This window comes from Plecotus auritus (genome assembly GCF_963455305.1).
Source record: "Plecotus auritus genome assembly, chromosome: 3".
NCBI classification, from domain to species: Eukaryota; Metazoa; Chordata; class Mammalia; order Chiroptera; family Vespertilionidae; genus Plecotus; species Plecotus auritus.
The window spans coordinates 28,646,477-28,672,259 of NC_137772.1; the positions used below are offsets into that span (position 1 = coordinate 28,646,477).

The 25,783-nt window shown below is 46.0% G+C and overlaps 1 protein-coding gene across 3 annotated transcripts in view; it reads left to right on the plus strand.

Moving 5' to 3' along the window:
* Positions 1-6,892: 6,892 nt before the first annotated feature.
* CHRNB3 (cholinergic receptor nicotinic beta 3 subunit) overlaps positions 6,893-25,783 on the plus strand; it is a 47,531-nt gene continuing 28,640 nt past the window's right edge. The window contains exon 1 of one of the 3 annotated variants that reach the window (XM_080660347.1): positions 6,893-7,200. Coding sequence is in view for 1 of the 3 variants with exons in the window: in XM_080660348.1 (XP_080516474.1) it covers positions 7,198-7,200 (3 nt within the window). In the remaining 2 variants the exon portion in view is untranslated. The remainder of the gene's footprint in view (positions 7,201-25,783) is intronic. The other 2 variants (XM_080660348.1, XM_080660349.1) reach the window with 2 other exon arrangements.

Consider the following 25,783-nt stretch of genomic DNA (forward strand, 5'->3'; position numbering starts at 1 on the left):
CACATGTGTGTCCCTTGGATGGTGCTTGTATCCAGTGTTCTTCTTGGTGTGGAACCCTAGGAATTCAATCGCTGTGGTTCAAGGCCTTTGTAACAGGGCCCTGTTAATAGCTCCTAGCTGCCCCCCACCTCCTCCCCACCCCCTGCTCTGTGCTGACTCCATTCTAACAGTATCGCTCACATTGTAAAAAACCTTCAAAGTTCCCTCTTTCACAAAAAACTAAGTCCAAACACCTCAGCCTGCTATCCAAAGTTCCTACTCTTTCTCACCTCCCACCACACCCTCCACCTAAGGATGATGCCAGCCACACCTAAATATTCACAACTGCTGACATTTCCCATCCTTGGATCTTGGCTCCAGATGGAATGTCCCTCCCACACCCACGGTCACTTGTTAAAGTCCTACCCTTCCTCTAAGGGCCGAGTCAATACCAACCTATGCGAAACTCCCTCTTTTGATTCCCCTGGCAGGAAAAGGTCCCTTTTTATTCTTCATCTTCCTATATGACTGTCTGATGCTTGTCACGTCTGCATGGGTTTGTCTCCTTCACTAGATCACAAGCATTGCTGAAGTCATCTTCATTCCTCTGCCCTTCTCATGATGCTTGGTGTGGCATTGCACCAGCAGTAGATACTCAATAAGTGCTGGTGGAATTGGATTAAATACGTTTTAAATATTTTTCAAAATACCTCCCATATGAGCTAAGGAAAGAGAAGGCTTCATCCATGGGCAGCCCTTAATATAGGAACATCTCCCTTTAAAAAAAAAAATTCCAAACCTCAAACTTCTACCAACAGAAGAATAGGGAGCCATAGGAGACAGCTTGGGCACGGGGGTAGGTCTTTCCCCTGCCCCCTGGAGGACTGTTAAAAGAATATGAAGGGGTTTGTCCTGCTTTAGTTTGCACTGGAGTCTGCGTTCTGGGGTCAAAGGTAATCCCCTCCTTTGACCTTTCACTTTGCATAGCAAAGGCAACACTGGTTCTTGGATTGTGACCTTCCTTGTCAAAATCGCATGGGCATGGAGATGGAAGGTCTGCCTCTCCCTGAGGTTCCTGTCAAGACAGACTCATGGGTGCTCTTCAGGAAATTTATCTACACGGGACTCCCAGCAGGAGAGCGTGCCCTGCCAGGATCCCTGCTTTCCCCCTGCAAGCCCTCCAGCCAAGGATATGTTTGCACAAATGTCTTCATCTTTATAAGTGAATTGCCAAGGAGGCTTTGCTTTCCTCTACCAGTCTGGGAAATGTGGGCAGCCTCCTTTACTGAGATGATTCTAAGCCTCAGCCCCCCACTGCTTTGCTCTCTCAAGCGCTCTGGGAAGTTGCTGGCCATTTCCTGTTCCCCTGCCCTGCCCCCTGCTGCTGGCCCAGAACATTAGAAGACTGCTCCTCCCTGACTCGCCCTTCTTTAAGCAGCAGCCTAGAAGTAATATCCTGTGTTTGTGTAGCATGTTCCAGCCAAGACGTCCAAAGCCCTTTGCAAACATCAGCTCATCATTACCGCACCTCTCCCTTTTCTCACCATGTCATGGCAGGGGACCTGTTGAAAGGGCACTATGCATTATGGGGTGGGGAAGATACATTTGGAATAGAAAAATAGGAGGTTAAAAGATCGGAAAGGTCAGAAAGCCTAAACTCCTGAGTAAAATTCACTGTGGTTCTAAAGCAAAAACTTCCCTTCTTTTACATCCCAGCCACCTGGCTGTTTTCTTGGTGACATGCCAGTGTGATGCCACTGTTTTATAACACTGTTTGGGGGGGAGGGGAACGGCAGTCTCACCGTGTTTTGCTAACCTGATATCATTGAAAACAGACTCCATGCATTTATGATGCAATTCTAACTCAGCTGGTAGGAACTAAGTACCTAGTACTTTAATATCCTTGAACCCTTTAATCTTCCTAATGCGTTCTCCATTTTACAGATGACAAACAGAGGTCTCCGAGATGAGCCAGGTCCCTGGGCCCACAGCTCGTTCCACTGGACCACGGGTCTAGGTTCTGCTGAATTTGATGGGACCTGTGAAAGGCTTTGTAGACCACATAGGTTCCCATCTGCCTCTCTGCCTCAATTGCTTGTTTGGGGGCCTGGGAACAGTTAAGTGGACTTCTCCGGCGTTTAGCTGCTTTGCCTTCTTCCTTGGCCTTGGTCTTCGAGTGTCTCTACAGATCAAGCCCAGACCTCCATTCTCTCCCCTCAGCCTTACTCCCCCTGGGTTCATCCTATCTTAGAACTTCAGAGTTCACTTGGCTCTCACCTCACTCCATCTGTCCTGCCTGGCACAGCCAGGTAAATCCTATTAAGGGTAAGCTCGGATCACCACCCAAACCTGCTCAAAGCAGGGGCCTGGCGCCCTCCCACAGCGCACCAACATAAGGAAACTTCACCTTCAGCACTTCATAACATAACCTTGACCCACCCAAAGCTTAATTCCCACTGTTCCTTTGTACATAACCTGTGCTCACATTCCAATCCTGCTTCGTGCTAGCAGGAGAGACACTCCAATCTTGGCCAGCCCATGCATTAGTATCCACTTGCACTATTTCCTCTCCCTGGAATGCCCTTCCCAACCCCCAGTCAAATCCTAGTCTTTCTCCAGAGCCTGTTTTGAACGCCACTCCTTCAGAAAGCCTCCCCTGATGCTCCAAATCCTACCTGCCTCCTATGAAACCCCAAACCCTGGATTCTCTTACACAATCCATCTTATGCTACCCTGTAGCATAACTCTTGTTATCTAATCCAAATGCTACATGAAATGTAAATTCCTGAAAACAAGTCTGTGTCTCCTTCATTTTTTTTCTTCCACAATACATAGTGCAGTACTTGACACATAATAGATGCTAAATAAATGTTTATTGATGACATGGATGAATGTTTATGCTACTAGATACTCATAGATATCTATTGAAATTGATTTGTCAATAATCCTCAACGCTATTTCTCCATCAAGCCCCACTTTTATATTCCAGATGCCTTCAAAAATGTATACAGTCACATCTGACCTTTACCTGGAACATAGCAGGTGAAATACTAAACTAACTGTCCCCACACCCCAGCCCCAGTCCCAGCTCCATTACTTTGGTCTTTTTGCCTACAAATCCTCCCAGCTTGTACTTTTGTAAGTCACGTCACATGGGCTGGATGAGCACCAGAAAGTTGATCGGGTTGCCAAGTTCCCAGCACCTAACATCCATGGATTAATGCGTATCATAAAATTATAGGATGCCAGAGCTGGAAGCGACCTCAGTCCAACCCCTTCATTATAAAGAAACCAAACCCCCAAGGGGATTTGCAAGAACCAGAGGCAGAACTATCACAAGACTCCAGTCTTCTCACTCTTGGCCCAGGTCTCTGTCCTCATTAGGTAGGACATGACCTTCCTAAGCTCTTTTGTTTCTCCAGGTGCTTCAGGTGGTTATTTTTCAAGTGCCTGCCTGTTTCAGCATCGCTTTCTCTCTGACTCCCACAGTGATATTTGACAATGCAGGCCTTTGGGATCTGCGGCCCAGCACTCAGTCAGAGCTGCTGCCTTTCCCAGAGCAGGCTGCTATTCTGCAAAGCTCATTAACCCGCCCCAGGGTCTGAGAAGCCCGTTTCTCTAGAAACTTCCTAGCCGTGAGCTGGTAGGAACTTTGCATTACTAAGCCAGCAGTAAATTCAAATTCTCTTCATTTTATCTAACATCGCCATACAAACCTAAAGGTAACCCAGGTTACTGTAGGGCTTTGAATAATTAATCATTTCTAAAAGAGTTACTCCAGGCATGATTAGAAATGACCAGAAGACCATGGAATACAATTTGAACCAGATAATATGCACTTGGGCTAAATCGTTTAAACTCACAGACAGCCTCACAGTGACCCTGATTAGAAATCACTCCTGTACATCTGGTCTGCAGAGCCAGAGGGCTCTTCCAGCTGGCCCTCCTCTCCCCCAGGCAGGGAGATGCGAGCGAAATACCACTTTTGAGCACGAGTTTACACTTTACATGTGTGAGCTCATTGAATTTGATGCTCTCAATAACCCTGTGTAGTAGTATCCTCATTTTTCAAATAATAGAAGGGACACATTAAAAGGTATAGTCGCCCAACTGGAGGCTCAGTGGTTGAGCGAAGATCTATGAACCAGAAGATCACAATTCGATTCCCAGTCAGGGCACATGCCCGGGTTGCGGGCTCAATCCTGGTTGCAGGAGGCGGCCAATCAGTGATTCTCTCTCATCATTGATGTTTCTATCTCTCTCCCCCTCTTCCTTCCTCTCTGAAATCAATAAAAATATAAATATATTTTTTAAAGTGCAGTCAGTTTTCAAGCTGACTTAACTAGAAACAGCCAACCTTCAAGCCTGGCTCCAAAGACTGAGCTTTTCTATTTCACCAGTGGTTCTTTCCACCTCTTACTTTCCTTCCTTCCTTCATTCCCTTCCTTCCTTCCTTCCTTCCTTCCTTCCTTCCTTCCTTCCTTCCTTCCTTCCAAAACCAAATACTTTTTTCAGCTGAAATGATGGACTGATGGACTGCAGTGGGGAACACAAACAAAGCTAGCCTGATGCTGGATTAGACTGTGCAGACATGGAACAGAATCTCTGGGCAATGGCTTTAACCCTAGCTCTGCTGAGAGCAAAATGCGACTTCTTCCTTGGTGGGATGGAGGTAAATGGAGCCTTGGAAACTCAGGGGTGTAATTCCACAGAAATAAAGCTTTCTACAATATCTCAGCCTCCCATGTGAGTCTCAGAAAATTCCTTTTCTTGTGACATTGCAAGATATCCACTTTCACCCACAACTGGGGGACTGAAGAGAGTTTCCTACTGACAACAGGAAGTAGAATTCTGGGGGGAGGCTATCATTACTATTTATACTTCTGTATTTTTTGCACTTTATAAAATTAATAGAGGCCCAGTGCATGAAATTCATGCACAGGTATGTGTGTCCCTCAGCCCAGCCTGCACCCTCTCCAATCTGGGACCCCTCGAGGGATGTCCAACTGCCCGTAGGCTCGGGCCTAAACAGGCAGTCGGACATCCCTCTCACAATCCAGGACTGCTGGCTCCCAACTGCTTGCCTGCCTGCCTTCCTGATTGCCCCTAACCACTTCTGCCTGCCAACCTGATCACCCCTAACCATTCCCCTGCCATCCTGATTGATGCCTAACTACTCCCCTGCCATCCTGATTGCCCCTAACTGCCCTCCCCTGCAGGCCTGGTCACCCCTAACTGCCCTCCCCTGTAGGCCTGGTCACCCCCAACTGCTCTCCCCTGCAGGCCTGGTACCTCCCAGCTGCCCTCCCCTGCTGGCCTGATTGCCCACAACTGCCCTCCCTTGCAGGCCTGGTCCCTCCCAACTGTCCTCCCCTGCTGGCCATCTTGTGGCGGCCATCTTGTGTCCACATGGGGGCAGCCATCTTTGACCACATGGGGGCAGCCATCTTGTGTGTTGGAGTGACAGTCAATTTGCATATTACTCTTTTATTAGATAGGATAGAGGTCTGGTGCACAGGTGGGGGCCGGCCGGTTTGCCCTGAAGGGTGTCCCGGATCAGGGTGGGGGTTCCCTTGGGGCATGGGGTGGCCTGGGTGAAGGGCCTGTGGTGGTTTGCAGGCTGGCCACGCCCCCTGCGACCCAAGAGGAGGCTGTGGTATCTGGAATGTATTTATCTTCTATAATTGAAACTTTGTAGCCTTGAGCGGAGGCCAGGGCCAACCAGGGTGGGCGGGAAGCTTGGCTTCCTCCATTGCCAGGGAAACCCTAGCCTCCTGCTTGCTCCAGCTCTGTGGCTGGTCGCCATCTTGGTTGGGTTAATTTGCATACTCACTTCTGATTGGCTGGTGGGCGTGGCTTGTGGGTGTAGTGGAGTGGTGGTTAATTTGCATGTTTCTCTTTTATTAGTGTAGATGTTTAGTGACTATATAATGTTGTCTAGTTTGTATTTAAAAACTGTTCTGACTGTAAGTACTAAGCACATATAGAAGTTTTATTATAATCTCTCTGTAAGAGGGAATCTGTCCGGCAGCCATGATTCACATTTAGTAGCATGCATGATATTATTGGCTAATGTAGGCACAAAAATGTTCCTTCTGCCCTTCTAGGTTCTTTGGCTGGTCTATTAATCTATTGATATAAGACAGATTAACAGGAGAAAAGCCAATTTAATTTCATAGGTGAAGAGTGTGGTCCAAGGACAGAATCAGCAGGGGAGTCTGAGGCAGGTGGCTGGGTTTCAGGCCACAGTCTCTGTTTTGCTGCTCCCCAGCATTTTGGGAGCTGTGGTTATGGTAGAACAAGCAGGGCTAGGACAGGGGGAGGCAAGTGAATCACTTACCTTGGGCTCAGCTGGGTGCCAAAATATTCAGTAATTTGTACAAATAATTATTTTCAAAAGTTTTAATTTTAAAATAATTACAGACTCACAGGAGGCTGCAATGAGGGTATTCCCCCAGTGTTGACATCTTATATAGCTATAGTACAATATCCAAACCAGGAAACTGACATCAAAACATTACCTGTATTCATGTGTGTGCACAGCTGTATAGTTTATGCATATAGCTGAATGCCATGTATATTTTGAATATTTTAATGCAATCTTTCTAAAACTCAAAATCAACACCAAAAATCTATGATGAGCAAAATATCATCATGGATTTTTAATAAAGACAGTATCACTAAGCTCTGTGAACTGTACCAGAGCTGGAGGCAAAGCAAAAATTAGTAACATTTTGTTCATCATAGATTTTTTTCCATTAATTTTGATTTTTTTTTTAAATATTGCATTAAAAGATGACTTATCTTGACTGCTCAGGTCACCTTAGATTGTATGCCCCAGGCAAGTGCCTCACTCTCCCCACCCAGCCCCAGGCTTTGAAGAAAGGGCTCCCAGACAGCTGGTGCTGTGTGCAGGACCTGCTGGAGACGGAGAGGAGGAAAGGAGGCTCTCCCTGCTGCTCTTCTCTGCCGCCATCTGCTCTGTGTTGGGGGCCAACCGGGGGACGCTGACACTGTGATTCAGCCCTAATTACATGCAGGAAGACACAGGGCTTCCTTTTTGAGGCCAGATGGATCACTGCTGTCAGTGGCTGACCCCTTCCTCTACCCTCGGCCTCCTCAGCAGTGGAGCACAGCTCTGCACTCAGCTAAGCCATCACCGGGCAAGTAGGGCAGCCCAGTAGCCTTGCCTCTCCTCCACCCCCCTTCTCTTCTCTGATGGTAAGTGCATATCTACTTTAGCATGGAGGTGGGAGGGAAAGACGAAATCCTTTGCGTGAAGGCTAAAGCATCTGATTAATATGCTAGGCTGGGCATTCTCATTTCTGAGAACCTATAGTGACCACAGAGCTGACTTTCATCTAAGAGTGAGCCCAGAAGTCAGGGGTCTGCCCAATTTTCCATCCACAGCCAAGGACACCTGCCTTCAATGAATACATTTAAGAGGAAAAAGGGAGAAAAACAAGTTTGTTTTGAACATATCCCATGTGTCAGCAGTTAACAAAAGGTTCTAATGTAATGGTATTAAGAGCTAAATACCCCAAACTAATTACAATGGAAGTAGCTCTTGTTCAACTTAAGGTGTTTACTGAGTGTTTGCTGTGGGCAAAGCACTGTGCTGGGATGTTTTTGTCAGGTAGTTTTTAGCCCTGGAGCTGGCAATCTAAAGAAGCAAGGCCATGTGGGAGAAAACATTTTCCTTTATTCCCTTCTAGATTCTTTGGCTACTCTAATAATTAAATTGACATCAGACAGATGAACAGGAGAAAAACAAACTTAATTTTATAGGTACAGTTAACAAAAGATTATAATGTAATAGTATTACATACTGAAAAACTGAGACAGCCCGGCCAGGGTGGCTCAGTGGTTGAGTGTTGACCAATGAACCAGGAGGTTGAGGTTCAATTCCTGGTCAATGCACATACCGGGGTTGTGGGCTCGATTCCCAGTGGGAGGTATACATGAGGCAGCTGATCAATTGTTCTCTCTCATCATTGTGTTTCTGTCTCTCTCTCCCTTCCTCTCTGAAATCAATAATATATATTTATAAAATAAAAACATAAGACACAAAAGGCCTTCAGGTAATTGAAACTTGTGTACCATCCAGAGCTAAGGAAAGGATTAAGGGCCTAGGGGTCTAGAGGGGAGGAAGGCCCTCACAGGGAGGCAGAGGAGATGATTAAGGTTGCCCTGTTATACAGATAAGTTCCTTAGGTAAAAAGGTTATCTCTGGTAGTGACTCTCTTCCTGGTACAGGCCCTCTTTTCAAGGTAAATTTAGGCAATTGAGGGGCGAAGTAAAGAGCTTTCCTGAATCTGCTGGGCTTTGATTGCCTTTAGCTCAAAATAATCCTTATGCCAAAGACATATTTTGGGGTAGCAAAATCTGTACCACTTCAACCAACACAAACATGAATAACTGACTGCAGGTTGACCAGGAAGACGCTGTCAGTCAAGGTGCACACCTCCTGCTAGGGAAAGCTTTGGCAGCAAGTGGATGCTCTGACAAGGGGTGGAATGCCGCCAGGGAGAGATAGTTCAAGCTTCTTTCAGCTTGTTCACTGTCTGTCCTGATATTTGCAGCTGTGCTCTACTTGCGCTTATCTCTTGGTGGTGTGTTACGAATAGAAGGCCAAGTTCTTATTCTTACAAACAGGCCATTGCAAGCTCATGTACAGAAGGAATTTAAAACTTCTGGAGACTCAAGGTAGCTCTGACAAGATCATTGTTATTTGCCCCAACATTTTGGGGACACAATTTATTTTTAAATCAAATGACAACAGAATGTAGTGAGAGGAATCAGACAGAAAAGAATAGATATGATGGGGTTGAGGTAGAATAGTAAGAAGCTGGGAAAATTCCTTGGCAAGTGGAATGGGGAAACTGAGACAGATAGCTGATTCAAACTGGCCCCATGCAGCACCCTGACTCGCCTGCCTCCTTCTCCTTGCATGACGACTCCCTAAAGCATTAAGCCCTCAGGGCAATGAGGTTCTGATCAGCATTAAATACTCTTAGGAACAAAGCCTTGTGTCTGTTGACCACAGAGACAGAGTTTTGATCAAATTAGAGAGAACATCTAGGCCTCAGTTGTCTTTCAGCTCCAGGATCAGGAAAGCAACAACACTAGACAAAGCGACACCATGGCTGGCATCAGAACCAGGTGCAATGACCCCCGACCCTAGCCCTGCCAGTCAGTGGAGACCAGGCCCATGGCCCTATACACTCATGTTGATGAATCAGCATATTAAAGGACACACCTGGACATCTGATGGATATTATGTTGAGATCCTCCCCTGAGACCTCCCCTAAAATTCCTGTCTTTAGAAAACAGATAAAAGCCCTTAGACAAAGGGCCCAGTGCACACTCTCTCTGGAGCATGCCTGAGCCTTCCTTCTTTATGCATGTATCTTTGTTTTTTTTCTCCTAAGCTCTAAGGGCCCTTCATTTGCCTCTGTAACTTGTTTCCTGAGTCCAAGCAGCCCAGCTGGCTCACTTTCTCTCTAAAAGGCCAAGGCAGCTCTGGAGCAGCCCACTTGAATCTTCTCTTTGAGTGTACTTTCACTTTTCATGCTAAATAAACCTCCTCTTGCACTAGAGTTCTTGGCTCGGAATTCTCTCTTTGCTGAACTCAAAAACCAAAAACTGACATCACCACTAACAGAGTTACTGACTTCATATGAGTTTAGCTAGGACTCTTGACCAACATTCATCTAGTAGAGGCAAGGAAGAGGGATGACAACCTTCTTACTGTACAGTCATCTTGTCCTGTCCTAACCACTGTCCAGCCACTCTCTCTCTAGGACACCTCCTCTTCTAAAGGGCATCCATCATATGCTTATACCACATGGAACCAGTACAAGAGGATGTGGACAGAACACTCCCAGAATTCTGAGTGGAACAAAGAAGAATGTAAATGCAACCAGTAGCCATGGGCATGTAAAGTACAGCATAGGCAATACAGTCAGTAATCTGGTAACAAGTATGTATGGTGACAGATGGTTACTAGACTGATAGGGATGATCACGTGGTAAGTTATATAAATGTCTAATCACTATGTTGTGCACCTGAAACTAATATAATACTATGTGTCAATTGTAATTGAAAAAATATATAATAAAAATAAATAAGTGTAAGCAGTAAAAGTTCCCATCTGAGAAACTCCAGAGACAGTCTCTTCTGGGAAAGGGTGACTGGAGATTTAATGAAAGCACATTTACTGTATTGAATAAAGAAAGAAAGAGTTTTCAGGAGGATGAGTCAGCCTGGAGTCCACAAAAGGGATAGTGGGGTCCTAGTTCTGTTTAGGGATAAGGTGCCAAAATCAGCCAGGAGCAATATGGTGGCTTTAGTGGGTAGAACCCGCATAACGAAGCGAACTAGTTGGGCTTCTAGGACAGGAACCACAAGCCTCACAATGTGAAAACTCGCCTTGCCCCATATATGAGTTTCCTGTGGTTGCTGTAACAAATTATTATGAACAGAGGGCTGAACAACAGAAACGCACTCTCTCACAGTCTGTAGGGTGGAAGTCAGAAATCAAGGTGTCAGTAGGGCTGTGCTTCCTCTGAAGGCTCTAGGAGAGAATCCTTCCTGACTCTTCTAGTTTCTAGTGGCTTCAGGGTTCCTTGGCTTATAGCTGCATCATGGCCATCTCTGCCTCCATCCTTACATGGTCTTCTTCTTTGAGTCTGTTTCTCTTCTATCTCTCTGTATGATCTCGCCTCCTCTTATAAAGACGCAAATATTGGATTTAGGCGTACTCTAATCCAGTATGACCTCATTTTAACTTAACTAATTACATCTGCAACGACTCCACAGTATATCCAAATAAGGCCATATTCTAAGGTTTGGGGCAGACATGAGTTGGAGGGGTGAGGTGGAGGGAGATACTATTTACTCTGATTCTACATTTACTGAGCAATGTTCTGATTTTATTTCTAGAGCTGACCACATCGATCTGTTACGTGGTAGTTGTGATTCTTGCTACAATTTGAAGTACCAATCTAGCTTTATACAATAGAGGTGTTTTACTAAACTCTCCAGTCATTCATATCCAGAACAGACTCTCTGCAGCTCCTCAATGGGAACGTGCACCCCTTGTATTTATTATCCCCTTGGCAGCATTAATATGAGCTTTGTGAAGACAAGCATGCCATATTGGTTTTATTTGCTGATGTGTATCCTCACACCTAGCACAGTGCCTGGTATACAGTAGCTGCTCAATTGTTTTGTTGAATAAATAAAAGTATAATAGGGGAGCACCTCTACCTCTCTTAATCTTTTGTACCACCTCTATTTTTCTCTATCGTTTCTTCCGTCTTTAGGCTCATTTTCCCTTCAGTCCACAAACATGTTCAAGTCTTCACACCCTAAAATAAATTCTCTCCTTGATCCTGCTACTCTCTCCAGATGTCATTCCTTCTTTTTTTTTTTTTCCTGATAAAAAGAGTGCTGGTTGCTCTGTAAGCAGGGGGCAGTCCCCGTCTGCTATGAGATGGGAGAAGAGGTTGGGAAGATAGAACCCTAGAGGGAACATGCAGAGGGCAAGAACACACATTTAACACCTTAAATGAGTATAAGAACACCTTCTGACTCTACCCATATTTGGCTTTGCCCCTGACTCCCATTTAGAATCCTCCTCAGTGGGTGTGTGTGTGTGTGTGTGTGTGTAGGGGTATCCTAGAAACTAACATTTCCCACCCACTCACTCCTTTAGAGTCTCCTTCTGCCCACACCAATCTTCCATTGGTACCATTACTGGTCTTGTAAACATCAACACAGGTCTGTTGGAACCATACTATCTAATAAGGAGGGAATATGCTAATTGACTGCCACGCCTTCAAATATGGCGGCGCCCATAGCCACAAGATGGCAGTGCCCAATCTCCTCAGCCCTGCCGGGGCAGCAGGCACACAGCCTCCGGAGTCTCCCAGTCCCCTCAACCCCCCAGCCACCCAGGGCTGCCCAAGGCTCAGGTAACCAGGGCCGGCTGAGGCTTGTGCTGCCAGCAGTGGCAGCAGCAGAGGTGTGATGGGGGCATCGCCTTCCCCTGAGCCGGGTCACCTCCCGCCCCTGAGGGCTCCCAGACTGTGAGAGGGGGCAGGCCTGGCTGAGGGATGCCCCCACTCCAGTGCATGAATTTTCATGCACTGGGCCTCTAGTTATGCTATATTTCTCCACCAATTCATGGTTTGATAAAGGAGAGACACTATGTAAATTGAGAGTTCATCTCATTGCAAGTAAGAGAGTTTTCAACTTAACAGTGTCTTCAGTATAAGAACATTGATTTGTTTGCTTAACAGAAGTAGGCTGTTTAGGTAGGCTGGTTGAGCAGTGCGGCAACATCAAGGACCCATGCACTTTCAAACACCCCCAGTGTGTTAACTTTTTGTCCTCATGCTCATTGGCTACTAGCCACAAGATGGCTGCAGTTGCGCCAAGTATCACAGCTTTACACTGCATTCAAAAGCAGGAAGCAGCAAGGAGGGAAGCGGGCAGAAAAGGATTCTCTTCCAGCAGGGGAAAAACATCTTCACAGAAGTCTCCCAATGGTGTCATTAGCCAGAACAGAGATATGGCCACTGTCTCAGCTTCATGCTTTTCTCTGGCTTCCTTAACATGAGCATTTCTCTTATTTCTTTAGGCAAACTTAAATTTATATAATTATAAACCTTATAATCAACTTTACTTCCGTAATAAGATCAAGACCCCTGACCACCCAGCTCATTCCAACATCCCATATCAAGGTGTCAGAATGGCTGTGCTTCCTCTGAAGGCTCTAGGAGAGAGTCTTTCCTTGTCTCTTTTAGTTTCTGATGCCTCTTGGAGAAAATGCAGTTGGGGGTGAGGGATGGAAACTGAGCATTTGCTCAAGTGATCAAATCACCCTAAAAAGACCAAGATGCCACTCTTTTTTAAAAACCTTTTTTAAAAGTTGATTTTAGAGATAGAGGAAGGGAAAGAGAGAGAGTAACATCAATTTATTGTTCCATTTACTTACGCATTCATCGGTTGATTCTTGCATGTGCCCTGACAGGGGATGGAACCCACAACCTTGGTGTATGGGGATGATGCTCTATCCAGATGAGCTACCCAGCTGAGATGCAAGTTTAAAATTCAAGTGTACTTTCCCTGACACCAGTGGGTGGATTCTCATTTGAAAATTCAGATTGGTTATGGAGAAATAAAGAGAATATATTTTATTTACATACCAGCACAGGAATGTGAGTAAATTTGTGATGCTGCTTTTCTTACTCTTGATTTTCTTATTTCTCTTAATAGTATAACTACTCTCCTTCTCACCCAGATGGGAAACCTCAGGGTTATCTTTGCACCTTGCCCTCTCCTTCACACTTGTCAGCCAATCAGCCCTCAAGGCTTGTGGGTTTTACCTTCACAATGTCATCATGTTTCCAGGGTAACAGATCATCAGGAGTCAAGGCTCTAACCATGGTCCCATGGGCTCCTACCCCCGGGCTCCCAGATGTAATTTTCAAAGGAAGCACATTCTTTCTAGAGGCAACTCCATGAATATGCACACACATATACTCTTCTAACCAATTAATTTGAACCAATTAACTTTAGGAAGCAAAGTACATCAAACTCCCATCATGGTCTCATCTGTTTATTATGCAAATGCTGATGTTGCTCATTGTATGATTTTAGGACAAAACAGTGTGCCTTCTCCAGACTGGAACCAGTCACACTAAAAATCCAGTTTCTGTGGCCTGCAGATAGATCTCTCTTTAAACTAGTGTGTTTTATGTAGGAACATTTTTAGAATCTAACCACACTATCAGATTCCACTTCTAGATGTATTGCAAGAGGAATCTGCACACTAAAAGACATGGGCAAGAATGTTCATAACAGCTTTAGTCATAACTCCAAACTACAAACCACTCAAATGTCTATCAGTGAGAGAATGGATAAGTAAATTGGAGTGTGTTCCTTCAATAAAATGCTACACAGCAATAAAGAGATCAGACTTTTGCTAAATGCATCAATATAGTTGACTTACAGACATAAACATGGGCCAAAGCAGCAGACACACACACAAAAGAGTAAGTACTGCTTAGTCCCATTTTTATGAAGTTTGAGACAGTTCAAGACACCACTTATGGTGATAAGATCAGAATAACAATTACAGGAGAGGGTACAGTCTGGGGAGACAGTACTCAGGAACCTTCTGGGATGTTCTATATCTCCATTAGGGTGGCTGGTTATCTGAGTGCATAGCTATGCAGAAATTCATTGAGTTATATATTTAAGATCTGTATGTTTCCTTAATAAAAAATCTCAGAGAACCTCCACTCCCAAATTCCCAAAGACAGTCAACTTCTCTAAAAGTCCCTGATCCCCAAATATCTGGCACAGGAAAAGCACGAATGCAGGAGTCGCAGATCTAAGTGTATTCTATGTGATGCTGCCCCCTGGAGCACAAAATTGATCTACATTTTGCATTCCAGTTTGAAATGGAATTTCTCAGCCTTTTATGCCCTGTCTACCCCAGTCACCATGTGAATGGGGGAAATCTGGCTCAATTGTTGGATCAGGATCATGATAGAGTGAGAGTGGAACTCCCATACAGGAAGATAGATGCTCTCATGGCAAGCACACAGCTGGTTTCACAGTGTGAAAAGCACACAGCGTGTCATCCTACGCATTATTTATCCTTCCAGCCCAAACACTGCCTTTCCTGAGCACAGCAGAAAATCAGTTTAGCCCTGGCCAGTGTGGCTCAGTTGGTTGGAGCATTGTCTTATATACCAGAAGGTGGCAGGCTCAATTCCCCCGGCAGGGCACATACCCAGGTGGTGGGTTCAGTCCCGTTTGGGGCATTGTATGGGAGGCAACCGATGGATGTTTCTCTTTCACATCAATGTTTTTCTCTCTCCCTCTTCCTCTCTCTCTAAAAAAAAAACTAAACAATTAAAAAACATGTCCTTGGTGAGGATTCAAAAGAAAATCAGTGTAAGTGGACAAATGGATGGATGGAGCTTCCCTTTCTCAGTACGAGTTAGTCATGTTTCCTTTGTGGGAAGTCCTCCTTGGGGCTTCGTGATGAGAACAAACCTCTCTCATCCCCTCCTCTCCAATTCCATTGTGCCTTTGATGAAATATAATTATGTCTAAGTGGTATTCTTAGTGTTCTTCCCTGTTGAAATACATCCTGTTCTCATGATCTGCGTCCCATGGTAAAAGTTTGCAGTGATAAGAGCTGACTTGTAATCTCCCATTTTCTTTTCATGGGAATTGGCAACATTAACAAGTAGAGTCAAGTGGGTTCAAAATACACAGCATATATGGATATTGGGATTTCTCAGCAAAGGCTTAATGTAAAAATGAAACTGTTGAGCATTTCCCCCGGAGAAAAATGAAAATTCCTCTTTGAGAGCCAGCCCTGGCAGCCTGGGACCAGGGCGAGTCCAGGCCCTTCCACCCAGGGAAGGGGTGTGGGGTACCTGGGGTGTTTTTCCAGATGGATGGAGGCTCAACCTGGGGCTCTAGAAGAGAATTGTTTGGTCCAAGGCTGCTGCTGTGTCTCTGCAGTTTGTTAGAATGGGAGTGTTTCTGAAGACACCTTTCTATTCCTACTTAGATACTATTGATCATCTTAAGCCCAGGAAGGAAGGTCCATGGGTGCCTTCTCTTTGCCACTTCCTGGAACATCTAGCACCTCTTTCCACTTTACCCTCCCCCCATCCTTATCCCTCCAGAGAACTGGACTCCTACTATACGTTGGATTAGAGGCAGGACTGAACCTCAGCCCGTTGATTGACACTGTGGGCAGGAGAAGCCCTGCTGTGGGGTTCTCCTGTGCACTCTACAGTGTTTAGTAGCACCCCCAGCCTCTACCCATTGGATGCCAGTAGCACCCCTCTTCCTGGTAGGACAACCAGAATGTCTCCAGACATTGCCAAGTGTCCTGTGGGGGACATAATGTCTCCCAGTCAAGAATCACTGCATTAAACTGATCAGATATGAAGGCCAACACTTAACCCCAGGAACCCAGCTCCCACTTGTCTCTGCTCCATACGTCTTCCAACATCCCTTCTGCTGTTAAAGGACTAGGGAGAAAAACATCCACTCTCTGACTCCATGACAGCCACTGGGTCGGGTAGGAATAGAAGCCATCTGATAATTTTTTAAAAAAGAAAGTACCAAGATGCAATATCTTTGTGACCAGGACCTGTTCTGCCTGGAGGATTCACATAGGATTGCCGAGTTGGTGAGATCAAGGAGTACATTTAACAAAACTTTCTGAATTTAATCTAAGAGCTTTAGTGTCTGCTTTGTGGTCACTGTGATGCAGAAAGAAGGGAACCTGGGAGCCCCTTAATTAAATGTTCTCCGGATCGGTTCTTGGATTTGTAAGACTACCCAGTGTTTCTGCAAGGCCAGAGCAGCCAAAGAGCCACATGGGGGTGTGGTGGCAGTGAGCAGACGCACACAGGCTAGGGGGTGGGCCTTCACCCTGGGTCAAGGACATGCTTCCTTGCCCAGGAGAGCACGCTCTCACCGCTGCGTCGCATCCCTGAGTCTTATCTTGCCACAGTGACTTGTTTTTGTCTGACACTGCGCCAGGATGATAGAAGTGGGGGCAATTAGAAGGGACAGGTTTTGAGATTCTGGATATGTTTTAAGGACAGAGAAAATGGGACTTGGTGGTAGATTGGATGTAGGGTGGAGAACGAGAAGAATCAATGGGTGGAGGTTGAATAGATACTTGCGAATGAATGAACATCTTTTAAAACTGTTCTGTTCTTAAGTTTTCTTCATTTTTTACTAGAGTCAGAAAGAGAAAAAACAAAAACCAACACGCTTTCTCAAAGCATCAGGCTGAAGAACAGGAAACCACTAGGATGGGTGATAGATAATCTTTAGAAATCCGTGCAGGGTAGGTTTTACCCAAATGTGTACTTAACTATAACGTGGCAGTTATGCAGCAGGTGAAGTTACACACAAAACCCACATACATGAGCACACACCCAGGGCATCCTGAGCATGTCTCTCTTCTTTCTTTTTGTACTGATGTCAGAAGGGGGAGGGAAGTGGAATGTGGCCCAACCATGAGGGGTTTTCCGGGTCAGGGGACTTTCAGTTGTAAGTCTGGGCAGCCCTGGGTCAACTTGGGTGGTTGGTCACCCTAGTTACAACAGAGACTCACAGAATTTCCAAACCCAATGGAAATGTACGGTCCATCTAGTCTGTGGTTTACATTCTGCCTATAGATTAGAACTAGCTGGAGAGCTTAAAAATATATATGATTCCTAGACCAATTAAAATCAGTAATAACCAGGCATTATTAGTATTTTTAAATATTTAGCTCTCCAGGGAACATTGAGAACTGATCTAATCCAACTCTACCCGACAGATAAGGAATCTAATGCCACAAAGTTATTTGTCCAAGGTCACACAATTAATTAGGGTTCCTGACTTGAAGGCCAGTGTTCTTCCCACACACCACCATCCTTTCACAGATAACCATTACCAACTAGTTACCTGCAATCCACCTCCTGCCCAGTGCTGGCTATTACTTAGGACAACTCACCCGCACTCCCACCTGTCTGGTCCTCCATAAAACAGACGCTTGAGCTGTAGCCCCAAGCTGTCTCACCCCCAGTTGAAATCCAGGGCTCCCCTTTCTTGCTCCCCTTCATCTTCTCCCTGTGCCACCTGCTCTGCTCCTAAGTTCCTTCAGCACCTAAGAAATTCAGATTCAGCCCCTATTCCTTGCCCAGGCATTCCCTTTGTTCCTGTTTACTGATTTGCCCACAACTGCTTTGACCCCAGCGCTCTCTCACTTCAGCTTCCGGTGGTCCTTTAGTGCATCTGCTGTGGACACCTGGGGTCACTCACCTGGGATCACTCCCCTGGGCCCAGGAGCCCATCTCGGCAGCAGCCTGCATGGCCAGCACCCCCGCCAAGAGGGGCTAAGATGAAGCTCCTTTAATTACAGAGATTGTTCTACAAAACCATTGTTCTACAATTTTGTAGAACCAGCAAAATCCGCAGCACCTTGTAACATAAGCCCCTTCTTGTTTTCTGTGCCAGGCTAAGTACGCCTGGCTGTCCGACCACTTACGGTATGGCACTAACCAAGCACCCCTGCTGAGGCGTAGAGTCCAGAATAAAATAAAATGCCTCTGAAAGGTTAGGGTTGGAAACTCAAGCCTCAGGCCTGACAAACATGACCAGGAATGGCTCAACCATTACCCTGGCTAGAAAAAAAGTACTGAAAACGTGGTGGCAATGACGACAATAGTGAAGGGAGTTTGTGCCATTCAAATGGGATGAAGTAAAGAAAAAGAACAGGTGAAGAAGCATTGAAATACATTTCTAGGGCCAACACTCCTAGGTGCCATGTCTGCAAACCAAAAACTTAGATGACATTTGTGACCCTAGAAAGGCTCTGCTTGACCAGAAACCTAGACTATTCAGTCAGTTGATCCCTATATGCCAAGCCAGCTCTGGGTCTTCTCATGCCAAAGGTCGCTGTGTGGCCCCAGCCAATCAGATATGTTCTATGGGTCTCTTTCTTATCCTTGACTCTTTATCCTATAAAAGCCTCCTGCGTCCACCCCATTTTCAGTCTTCAGAAAGGAGACTGTCCACTTCATGAAGTGTTAAATCAAGTTTATTTGGGTCACCTAAATTGTCTTCTTTAATCATATTTTTAAACAGAGGAACAATGAACAACCTTTCCCCAACCAGGAGTCTGCATGCAGGGGTTCATGACCCCTCCCTCCCAGGATCACAGATGTCTTCCTAAGGACAGTGTGGTTTTAGGGCCTTCTGGGGCTTTGGGCCCTGTGGTCCTTGGCACCCTTGTGGCCTCTCCTCTGTGTTTGCAGTGGTTTAATGTGGTTTGCTCCACTGTCATTAGTGTTTTCTCCCAGTCCTTGTGGCTTGACTTGGAAGAAGATACTCGCCAGTGGTCTGCGGTCCGTAAACTTGACCTCCCTTCAAAACCACACGGGCCCTGTTCCAGACCAACAGAACCCAAATTCCTGGGGAAACCATCCAGGAATTTGTGTTTCTCAAAAGCTCCCCTAGATGATTGGGAAGCACAGGTAGTTTGGGAAATGCTGCTCTGGTAAGTTTAGCGATGACTTCTCTCTGTCCAAGCTCTCCTTCCTGCAGTAAACGCCAGGGTCCCCATGGTGAGCGCTTCCCGCTCCATGGCTTGCCTGATTCCGGTAGCAGTCGTGGGCATCACTCCTTCACCTAGTAAGGTCTCCAGGCTGAGTCTGGAACTACTGTTGGCTTGCACTTCCTTCCGTGACCCCTGTGCGTGGCTGGGTGGAGCTTTTAAATCAACAACCCCACTGTCTTCTAGTACTGAGTTTTGAATTTAGGCAGGCTGCTTTTATTTTACTTTTTTTAAAATTTAAAATTTAAGGAATGAGTAATATCAAATGCATACATGCCTTTTAAAAAATGTATCTTTATTGTTAGAAAGTATTACAGATGTTCCTTTTCCCCCCCATTGACCCCTCCATGCCGCACCACCCCCGACCCCTGGCCTTCACCACACTATTGTCTGTGTCCATGGTTATGCATAAATGCATGTAAGTTCTTTGGTTAATCTCCTCCCCCGCCCCCTTCCACCTTCTGAGATTCCATACTTTAGTCTGTTCCATGCTTCTGTCTCTGGATCTATTTTGTTCATCAGTTTATTTTGTTCATTAGATTCCACATATGAGTGAGATCATGTGACACTTGTCTTTCTCTGACTGGCTTATTTTGCCTAGCATAATACTCTCCAGGTCCTTTCATGCTGTTTCAAAGGGTAAGAGATCCTTCTTTTTTACAGCTGCATAGTATTCCATAGTGTAAATGTACCACAGCTTTTAAGAAAATATATCCTATCTAATAAAAGAGTAATATGCAAATTGATCATACCTCTGCTACACCCATAAGCAACGCCCACCAGCCAATCAGGAGCAAGTATGCAAATTAACCCAACCAAGATGGCTGAGGCCACGGAGAGAGCAGGAGGCTTGGGTTGCCCCCGGCAATGGAGGAAGCCAAGCTTTCCGCCTGCCCTGGTGGGCCCAGGCCTCCGCTCAAGGTCACAAAGTTTCAATTATAGAAGATAAATAAATCCCAACAAAAATGGCTGCAGCCACGGATTGAGCAGGAGGCTTGGCTCCACTCAAGGCTACAAAGTTTCAATTATAGAAGATAAATAAATCCCAGATACCAGGGCCTCCGCTTGGGTCGCCAGGGGGCATGGCCGGCCTGCAAACCACCACAGGCCCCTCGCCCAGGCCACCCCACACTCCAAGGGAACCCCCACCCTGATCCGGGACACCCTTCAGGCCAAACCAGCTGGCCCCCACCCATGCACCAGGGCTCTATCCTATCTAATCCTATCTAATAAAAGGATAATATGCAAATTGACCATCACTCCAACATACATGATGGCTGCCCCCATGTGGTCAAAGATGCTGCCCCCGTGTGGACACAAGATGGCCACCACAAGATGGCCAGCAGGGGAGGGCAGTTGGGAGAGACCAGGTCTGCAAGGGAGGGCAGTTGTGGGTGATCAGGCCAGCAGGGGAGGGCAGTTGGGAGGGACCAGGCCTGCAAGGGAGGGCAGTTGGGGGTGAGCAAGCCTACAGGGGAGGGCAGTTAAGGGTGACCAGGCCTGCAGGGGAGGGAAGTTGGGGGCAACCAGGCCAGCAGGGAAGGGCAGTTGGGGGAGACCCAGGCCTGCAGGGGAGAGCAGTTGGGGGGACCAGGTCTGCAGGGGAGGGCAGTTAGGGGTGACCAGGCCTGCAGGGGAGGGAAGTTAGGGGCAAACAGGCTGTCAGGGGAGTGGTTAGGGGGTGATCAGGCTGGCAGGCAGAAGTGGTTAGGGGCAATCAGGAAGGCAGGCAGGCGAGCAGTTGGGAGCCAGCAGTCCTGGATTGTGAGAGGGATGTCTGACTGCCCGTTTAGGCCCAATCCTACCTGGATCGGGCCTAAATGGGCAGTTGGACATCCCTCAAGGGGTCCCAGATTGGAGAGGGTGCAGGCTGGGCTGAGAGACACACCCCCGCATGCACAAATTTTGTGCACCAAGCCTCTAGTATACACACACACACACACACACACACACACACACACACACACTAGAGGCCCGTTGCAGGAAGATTCCTGCAAGAATAGGGCTTCCTGCGGCTGGAGCGAAGCAGAGAAGGGAGTGAAGCCCACTAAGGTTGGCTTCGCTCCCTTCTCTGCTGCCTCGATCCCTCCCTTCTCCACTGCCTTGCTCCCTCCCATCTCTGCTGCCTTGCTCCCTCCCATCTCCGCTGTCTCACGCCCTCCCTTCTCCGCTTACTCGCTCCCTTCTCCGCAGCTTCGCTCCCTTCTGCAGTGCTTGGCTTCCTTCTATGCTGTCTTTAGTCTTCGCTCGTGCCTGCGTATGCAAATTAACCACCATCTTTGTTGGGTTAATTTGCATACTTGCTCCTGATTGGCTGGTGGGCGTAGCAGAGGGGGGGTCAATTTGCATTTTTCTCTTTTATTAGTGTAGAGATAGATAGATAGATAGATAGATAGATAGATATAGATATAGATATTTCAGAGAGGAAGAGAGAGGGAGAGAGAGATAGAAACATCAATGATGAGAGAGAATCATTGATCAGCTCCTCTTGCATGCTCCCTACTGGGGATCAAGCCCACAATCCTAGCATGTGCCCTTGACCGGAATCAAACCTGGGACCTTTCAGTCCGCAGGCCGACGTTCTATCCACTGAGCCAAACCAGCTAGGGCAGGGGTGGGCAAACTTTTTGACTCGAGGGCCACAATGGGTTCTTAAACTGGACCGGAGGGCCGGAACAAAAGCATGGATGGAGTGTTTGTGTGAACTAATATAAATTCAAAGTAAAAGAGCAGAGGGGAGAACAAGAGAACCGGATAGAACAGCCGGATCCGGCCCGCGGGCCGTAGTTTGCCCACGGCTGATAGGGCAACCACAGCTTTTTTATCCACTCATCTACTGGCAGGCACTTGGGCTGTTTCCAGGTCTTGCTATTATAAATTGAACTGGTATGAACATGGGGGTGCATATGTTCTTTCTGATTGGTGTTTTGGGATTCTTGGGATATACCAGGTAGTACTACAAGTGAGATCACTGGGTTAAATGGGAGTTCTAGTTTTAATTTTTTTGAGGAAAGTCTATACTGTTGTCCACAGTGGCTGCACCAGTCTGCATTCCCACCAGCAGTGAACTAGGGCTCCCTTTTCTCCACATCCTCACCAGCACTTGTTGTTTTTGATTTGTTGATGGTAGCCACTCTGACAGGTATGAGGTGATACCTCATTGTCATTTTAACTTGCATCTCTCTAATGATTAGTGACTGAGCATTTTTTCATATGTCTCTTGGTCATCTGTATATACTTTGGAGAAGTGTCTATTTAGGTCCTTTGCCCATTTTTTAATTGAATTGTTTGTCTTCCTTTTGTTAAGTTGTATGAGTTCCTTATATATTTTGGAAATTAACCCCTTGCCAGATATATCATTGGCAAATCTGTTCTCCCACGCAGTGGGCTCCCTTTTCACTTTGTTGATGGTTTCTTTTGCTGTGCAGAAAACATTTTAAAAAATGAAACTAGACCAACTTACACCATACACAAGAATAAACTCAAAATGGATAAAAGACTTAAATGTAAGTCATGAAACCATTAAAAAACCTAGAAGAAACCCTAGGCAGCAAAACCTCAGACATTTCTCGTAGCAATGTGTTTGCCAATACATCTCCTAGGGCAAGGTAAACAAAGGAGGAAATAAACAAATGGGACTACGTAAAAATAAAGCATATATCCTTTGAAAGGGAGCCTATCAGCATTAAGTCTGCAGTATGATCACCAATCCACCAGGGGGCTCCCAAGTCCAGAACCGCACCTTCAGCATCACTGGTCTTGTCTCTGTTCCTGCCAAACCTGGGGAAACTGCAAAGCACTCCCAGGAGTCCTTGGCTCTCCTGGGCTCAGGAAAGACTTTGACACTTACTAGTATTTAAAAGCCATGGTTGCCATCTCTCTACGGATGATGAGAAACGTTACTCTTGGGAGGATGTCATCCGTGTGAACAGTGCAGAGGAAGGAAAAGGATTGAGAGACTTTGGATTAAAGTGCTTCCTCTCCCAGGGTCTTAGGATTTAATAAGTTTTAAATCAAATTAAAGAATGAATTCATTAAAGTTAATTTAAATTAACTGATTAAAATAAGTTTTAAACCAAATTAAGAATCATCTTCAATGTGAAATGTTAGCCATCAAAGGGTAAGAGATGATTTTGGAGGGCAGCAAGACTTTCAGATTCAGGCACTGAAATGCCAGACCTTCTGACTCCTATGAACACTGATTCCTCCCACAAAACATATCCACTGGTGGTAAGAGGAAGATGTGAGCATCTGAAACTCTAGTGATGCCGGCTGGACATGGAGGCAGACAAGCTGCAGCAAGAATGACTGAGGTCAGACATAAGGAAGGACCCAGAGAAGGGAGTTCATAAATCCCTGATGGGTGTCTGAGGAAAGATGGAGTTGATGAGTCTTCAGAAGGCAGGGTGTGTGTTCTCTCCACTATCATTTTTCTATGAATAAATACGCTCTGGTTAATGGGGTCACTTACTAAAAGCATGGCACATGACTCAGGCCCTGATTCTACCATTTAGCTGTGTGACATCCGACAGTGACTCCGCCTCCCTGGTTCAGTTTCCTCGCTTGTAAGATGGTGTTGAAAGCATCACATGATCTCACGCATATGTGGAATCTAATGAACAAAATAAACTGAGGAACAAAATAGATGCAGAGACGTGGATGCATATAGCAGATGGCAGAACCTCAGAGGGAAGGCGGGGAGGGTGGGTAGGTAGAAAGTGATCAACCAAAGAACTTATCTATATGCATAACCCATGGACACAGATGGTAGCGGGGGGGAAGGCCTGTGGCAGGGAGCGGGGGCGGGCTAGAAGAGGTCAATGGGGGAGGGGGGAAAGGGACATGTAATACTTTCAACAATAATGATATTTTTAAAATAAAATAAAATGAAATGGTGTTGAGTGGAGGGGTTAATTGTCACATGCAAACTTCATAGCAAATAGGCAAAGTCCCTAAAACTTCTTTTTTCTTATCCAAACTCCTTGCTCTTTAATCATTTCTAATAAAGCCTCCTTTCTAGACCCTGGGTTTCCTGACTCCCTCTAAATGAGCATCTTTATCTTTCTTTTTTTAAAATATATATATATATATATATATATATATATATATATATATATATATATATTTTTTTTTTTTTTTTTTTTTTTTTTTTACAGAGAGGAAGGGAGAGGAGTAGACAGAAACATCAATGAGAGAGAAACATCGATCAGCTGCCTCCTGCACACCCCCCACTGGGGATGTGCCTGCAACCAAGGTACATGCCCTTGACCGGAATCGAACCCGGGACCCTTTAGCCCGCAGTCCGATGCTCCATCCACTGAGCCAAACCGATCAGGGCTGCATCTTTAACTTTCTTAAAGTGTGTTGCCTTAAATGAGGACGGTGTTCCCGGAGGCTCTGGCAGGGCAGAGCAGCTGCTCTCCATGCCATTCTTATGGTGACCAGGATACTCATAGTAGAGTTTTGTGGGGGTTTTTTCTGTGGGTTTTTTATTTTTTGTTTTTGCAATAAAGGCAATTAGTTAAGTGGATACCCACTTAACTAATTAGTTTTTCTAATTTTGTTTGTTTGTTTAGCAATCAAATCATAAATAAGAAAGATATATTTTGTTCCAAGTTGCACAAATATGCTCACTTTAAGCTAGTCTGTCTTCTGAGTATGGGCCTAACATTCCAGCCTTTCGAGATTATTCTGAATTTTGATTCTGTCATACCCAGAGGTTATATAGTGCAGTATTGGAAGGGACCTGGGGAATCAACTTGATCCTCTTATTTCTCTCTCTCTCTCTCTCTCTTTTAATCCTCACCTGAGGATATGTTTTTATTGATTTGAGAGAGAGAGAGAAAGAGAGAGGTGGATTAGTTGCCTCCTGTACTTGCCCTGACCAGAATTGAACTGCAATCTAGGTGTGTGCCCTGACTGGGAATCGAACTCGCAGCCTCTTGGTGTAGAGGACAACACTCAACTGAGCCACCCGGCCAGGGCTAATCCTCTGCTTTGTGGCTGTAAAGAGAGAGAGGCAAGGAATTCCCAGGGCTGGCTGATTCCTTCAGCAGCCAGGCTCACCCTTTGGAGGTGCCTCCTCCGGAGACAGCGGCTGTGTGAGGCTCAGAGAGAGGGATCCTACCACCAGACTTCCAGTCCTGGCAGGGTGTGAGGCATTTGACCAGGCAAAGGGGAGCAAAACTGCCCCTGTGGGCTGGCCCCTGGCCCAGCTCTGTGGTCAAGATGGACTAGAGGCCTGCCCTGTATTGAGGGGCCACAAAAGCCTTCCCACGTTGTTGTTTTTTTCCTGTCTTAGGCAAGGGGATGGAGCTCCTGCAATGACTGAGACTGGATTTCCTGCCAGCTCAGTGGAATGGCAAGCTTGATTTTAATTGACTTATTGCAAATGAAAGTGATACTTCCTGCACCCCTGGGTTAGCGGCTAATTTATTCCTGAGACGGCTGTAAATTCCCAGCAGGCCTGGAACACAATTCAGATGGATGGGAAATAAATGTCTGCTTGTTTCCCTCCTCCTTTCACTCAAACAGCCTTCTGAAGCATTGTGAAATCTACTGCGGATAGAGAGATGAGAGGACGCAGCCCTGTCCTTGGGAGCCCCTGGTCTAGTGAGGGAGACAGGCAGGGCAGCAGCCAGGTGCTGT